The sequence below is a fragment of the Pteropus alecto genome, unplaced genomic scaffold (genome assembly GCF_000325575.1).
Source record: "Pteropus alecto unplaced genomic scaffold, ASM32557v1 scaffold146, whole genome shotgun sequence".
NCBI lineage: Eukaryota > Metazoa > Chordata > Mammalia > Chiroptera > Pteropodidae > Pteropus > Pteropus alecto.
In genome coordinates, this window is record NW_006442107.1 from 3,837,906 (window position 1) to 3,843,514 (window position 5,609).

Here is a 5,609-nt window from a genome sequence, read left to right on the forward strand (position 1 = left end):
GAGGAGGAGGAGGCTGGCGACCTGGGGGAATGAACCCAGCAGTTTCTGGGCACAAGTCGCTCACCAGATACTTCCTGCCACCTTAACTTGCAAAACACACCGAGACGAGAAGGAGGAGTGCCTTGTAAGAGAGCTCTTTCTGACAACTTTCTTGACTCGCAAACCTCCAGGTTCAAAGATGAGGGAGGACAAGCTCGGAGAGCTGCTGGCCAGCCAGTCGGGCTGACTGGACAGCACGGATCAAGGGACCCACTTAATGGAAGAGGGGAGGGTAAGGCGAGAGCGAGCGGACGAGGGCACCCGCCAGCCTGCGACCTCTCGATGCTCTACTAGGGATGCCCTCGTCAGAAGCGCGAAGGAACAAGTGAACTGCAAGGCTGATGAGGAGCAAATAGCGCATCAAGAAAGGAAGGATTCTGCAGGAACCAGGAGGGACTGAAAACCGGTCAAGACAGAGGGGTCCGGCACAGAAAAGCAGTTGATGGGGTAATAAAAAGAAGTGCACGTTACCTTGCAGCGGTCCCTCTGGACCAAGGGTTGCGGGGCCTCCCGCGGCAAAGCAACAATAGACACTCCAGAGGCAGAGCAGAGGAATGAACTTTCTCATCCTTCCCCGCCACACCCCCTTCCACGAATCAGGGTTTAAAAAAAAAAAAAAAATGCCTCTCTGGCTCTCTGGGTTTCTAGCACTCCGAGCGGATAAGACTCGAAGTGGGCACCTTCTCTTGACCAGACAGCTGAAGGTGGAAAAAGTGAAAAATTAAAACCTGGCTAAACTGAGCAGCCAGGCGGTGGAGGGAGTGTGAAGGGACTTGACCAGAACCAGATCTGCCCTCACCGGTGTCGCCAGCCCGGAAAGCAAGGGCTCGCCACTGTCACACTGCGAGCTCCCCGCGAGGTAAGTTTTTAAACTATCGGAGTCATCTGACCCATCGCCAGATGGTGATTTGCATAATTTATTCCCGTCCCCGGACTCTGATTGGTCACACCTTCGCTGACGCCAGAACCGAGACTCCCCAAAGTTTGAATGAAAGCGCCGCACACCCACCACGTGGACTCTTTGCACGCGCAGCCTTGAGTTCGCCCAGCCTGCTCCGTGCGCGGGCTGCCGCGCTCCAGCCACCCCACTTTCTCCTAGTGCCCACTCCCAGACCCCAGACTCTTCGTTCTCCCCCGCCGCCCCAGGGGGACCATTGCCCGGAAACCCTGCGTCCGCTGTGGACGAGATCCCTGGAGAAGGAAGGTCATCCTCTCCAAGGCGCAAAGCCACCCCCGCGCCCGGAATGATCTCTCCGCACCCCTGGCCAAGGGTCCGGATGGGGAAGAGCCACCTGGTGGCCCCTTTGGTCCTCCCTTCACTCCAGCCCAGCGAAGCCCGCAACAGGTGTAGACAGAGTTAATAGACATAACCCGGCAGAGCTGACGGACTGAGGACTGTGGCTGCGGCGTCAGGATTGCACAGACCCTTCTGGGAGTCCTCGCTCCGCCACCGGCTGCAAAACTCGCTGCGAGCGGCTCAGCGGCTCAGCTTCTCCAAGGTCTTTTCTTCGTCCCCAATACCCGTGGTACCAGTTCCTACCGCTTAGGGATGTCGGGGGAAATTAAAAGAGATAATGGAATAGCGCGCCTAGTGCGGCGCCTGCCATGTGGTGAGCCCTCTTAACTTGGGCGTGGAGGATTGGGAGGACACCAGGCAACACTCTCCAAAGGAACAGTGAGCCGAGCTTAGGGGTCTCAGGCACGTGACTAGCGCTGGGTCTCAGCGGACGCGCGCAACTATCTGTTAAGTGGAATTAAGCAGTTTCTTCTTCTCATCTTTTCCCCCTTCTTTCTTTCCTTTTATTTGATCCGGGTCCCTGCTCCTCCCTCAGGTCTCGGGTCCCGGCTTCGGCTCCGCCCGGGTGACCCCGGGACCGAAGGTGGCGAGCGCGGGAGAACTCGGCCCAGAGTCCGCGTCTGGTGCAGAGGAGCCGGAGCCGAGCCCGAAGGGCGGCGGCCAGGACACCTGGAGCGGGCTGCGCCTCAACAACCCTTAGAGACGCCAGGGCTGTGGGAGAGGAAGAAAGCGCCGCCGCAGGGCTGCGCACCGCCAACCCGCTGGGTTCCTGCCAGCCTGAGCTGGCACTGCAAGACTGCACCTTTGGCTGCCAGTACCTGGCCGTCACCGGGAGCTGGTCCCACTCCCGCCTGAGGAGGAAAACCACCCCAGCAGCCCCGCGCCGCCTCCTCCCTGGAAGAATGGTGTAAAGAAACCAGTCCCGAGGACCAGTTCTTGTTCCGACCTATCCTCTCTACTTTTGTTACTTTGGCTTCCCACGGAGAACGCTTTGTCTCTCCTGCGTGCTATAATTCATTAACGAGAAGCAGGCTGCTTAATTTTTTTAAGTCTAAAATGCACTTTATGCGATGGTAAATGGCCCCTCCAGGTATGTGGCTTCTGTCCTTCTCCTGCTCTCCTCTATTGGCAAACTACACAGATATAAATCAGGATTATCTCCATTTTACAGATGGAAAAACTGAGTCACGGGGACAGGCTGCAGGTTTGAAGGAAATCTTGACAGTCTGGTCTCTCTCCTCCGCTCTAGGTTTAATTTGGCCAGTTAACCTCTAACTATGAGCCCCTGGGTACAATGTCTCCACCTTATCAGTAGCTGAGGCAGTAGGTAACTTATGAGGCAAAAAGCCCCTTCTCTGTTCTGAGTTGCTTAAAGCTAGAGTCCCTAGAACCATAAGTGGACAGTGTGGAGGATATATGTTGGGGACCTTTGTCACAGGTTATAGTGAGATCCCCTAAGGGAGCTAGGTATTCCTGCAAAGTTGGTTATCTCGCTGCAGGGGGGACAGGTTCAACAAAATCAACATCCATTTGTGAACTGCCAAGATTATGAAAGCATTTAAGTTTGATTGCTGGTTGGTTAGAATGTCCTCCTATGTCTCTCTATTAAAATATCATGTGAGAACTTTCAAGAACATAATGAAATTATAGTCGCGGCATTAGAGTCATGTATAACATCAACTGTTTGTCATGCACCATACTTTCCAGAAGAGCCACAGGGAAATCTGGGGAGCCTCCTGTGTAGATGAAGTCCCTGCCTGGGGAGTTCCAGCAGAAACTTCTGTTTGCGTTGTAGTCAAAATTTCAAGGTCTCAGGCTACTCTAGCAAAGGACTCCGGTTGTTCTTTCTGGCTGCCCAACATCTGAATACACTTTCTTAGGTTGGAGGAATGAATCCCCTTCTTGTGAGAGGAGCCCACTTTCCACTACAGAGGCTGAAAAGCAAACACACACCTTTCCACTACAGAGGCTGAAAAGCAAACACACACCTTTCTATCCTCCTTTGTAGCTAGAATTTCCCATTTAAACTCAGCCTACCAAATTCTGAACTGGAAGCTAGTGCAGCTGGATGCACTCCACTCTGCTAATGGGGCAGCAGCAGAGGCAGCCAGCTCCGGCTTTCTGTGGCAGCAGTGAGGTTACCACCAGTGGGGTCACCACCGGATCAGTCTGCCTGAGTATATCTGCCGAGCCTGGTTTTTCTTTCCTGAAGAGATTGTGGTTGCTACCCAATATCGTTTTAATGAGTTCCTTTTTTGCATAAATGAGCCAGAGATCCTATTGCTTACAACTAAGAAGACTTGATCACCAGATGCTTATTGAGCAAATGCTAGGGGCAAAACAATTAGGCAGAGCACCCCTAGGTGGGTGGCACCACCCCATCTTTCACCGCCCTCCCTGTCTCTCTCTGCCTTCCTGCCTTACTGGCCTCGTCTTCTGTTCCTCTATCTGTGCTATCCAGTACCGTCCGACCCACGAGCTAGCTGTGGCTATCGAACACTCGAAATGTAGCTAGTCTGGACTGAGATGTCCCTTGAGTGTAAAATACACACCAGATTGCAAAGACTTAAAACAAATATATATTTATATAAAGAAAAATATATATTACTGCACTCGTAATCTTTATGTTGGTTAAATGTTGAAATAACAATATTTTGGATCTACTGTGTTAAGTAAAATACGATGCTAAAATTAATTTCATCTTTCTTTTTTTACTTTTTATAATGTGGTTGCTGGAGAACTTTTAATTATATATGTGGCTCACATTATATTTCTATTGATCATCATACAGCATCTAGATTTGGCCCTTGCTCTAGTTAATGCTTATTCTTATCCAACTTCAGATATCTGCTTGTGTCTTCAGGAAAACTTTCCCTGACCTCTGGCCTAGCTTTTCTATGTTTGACATAAGAAATGTCCAAACCTGCAGAGAATTTTTATGAGTTTATTTGAGCCAAACTGATGACATATGCCGGAAGCAAAATCTCAAACGCTCCCAAGAATAACTGTTTGCAGTTTCTTTTACGCATTTGAGATTAAGGTGGGAACTTAAAGAAGATTACATGGAGGTGGGAGAACACAAGGCAAGGATTGGGTTACAAAATAGTTAAGATTTTGTGCTCTCTTGAGGGTGGTCACCTATGAGAAGGAGGGGTCTGAAAGGGGGCATTTCAAAGGTGTGTTAACCCCAACACTCAGAAACAATGGACAGGGCTGGCTTAAGGCAAAGATAAACCTTTAATAAAGAAGTTATATGCCCGGAGTGTGACTACTCACCATCACCTGCCTAGTTAGGAATTTATGATCAGACGCCCTGTAAGGCTACTTTCCATAGAATTCCTTTTCTGTCCACACCTATAAGCATGTTATTTTCTTTTATAAAACTTACCTAGGTCTGTAATTAGACATTATTTATTTAGCTATTTGATTAATGTCCATCTCCCTGTTAGAATATAAGCTCCATGAAAGCAGCAATTGGGTTTGTTTGTTTGTTTTTCCTCGTTCCCCTCCCAGAACCTGGCATAAAGCCTAACTCATAGAAAGAGCTCATTGAGTATTTGTTAAATGATTACATAAATGAAGTGTGTCATGAATCGCCAAGAAGGAGACTTGCCAAACTGATTTGACCACAGAACTCTCTCCCCAAGAAGGATGTAGGGGCTGTAACTACAGAGGAAATTAATTGAGCCCAAATTTAAATCTCCATTTGCAGTATGACCTCAGCTGTCTTACATGCCGAAGGTATAGGTAGGCTTGTTTGGGGTTTTTGTTGTTGTTTTCTATGTTTCCCTTCCTCAGCAAATCACAAACTCCAATTTCTTGAATTCTTCCACTTAGAAGACTTCTAAAAGAAGTTGAAAAGTTCTCTTTAATAAAGAGACTTGCATGCAAAGTCACACATGCAGTTCATGTGTGGTTGTATGTTTTTCTCCTGCATACATACAAGCATGGAGCCTGTGAAATAGTGGGTTTAACCACAGTTGGGGTAGTTTAAAGGAATTTACCTGAGAAACCAGGGGGAGAGATAGTGCATGGTAAAGGGCTACATTATCCATTGACCAAGAAGAGCATGAGACCTAGCGAAAGGCTGTCAAGTTCCACTCGCCACCCTCTCCCCTGCCCCCCCAAAAAACCCCGGAGTGGCTTAGCTTAGAATGTCATTTTAATTCATTATATTAATAATCTTCCCCAACTAGCCCTACACAAAAATGCTAAATGATTACTGGGAGATCAGCCTGGGACTTCAGGATTCTGAGCAGGCCTGGAGATCAGC

At 49.0% G+C, this 5,609-nt stretch overlaps 1 protein-coding gene across 1 annotated transcript in view; it reads right to left on the reverse strand.

The window, feature by feature from the left end:
* The window catches only part of LIPG (lipase G, endothelial type), a 22,138-nt gene extending 21,495 nt beyond the window's left edge, over positions 1-643 (reverse strand). Inside the window, exon 1 of the mRNA XM_006919907.3 lies at positions 511-643. Coding sequence (XP_006919969.1) covers positions 511-607 — 97 coding nt within the window. The 5' untranslated portion in view covers positions 608-643. The remainder of the gene's footprint in view (positions 1-510) is intronic.
* Between the last annotated feature and the right edge of the window lie 4,966 nt (positions 644-5,609).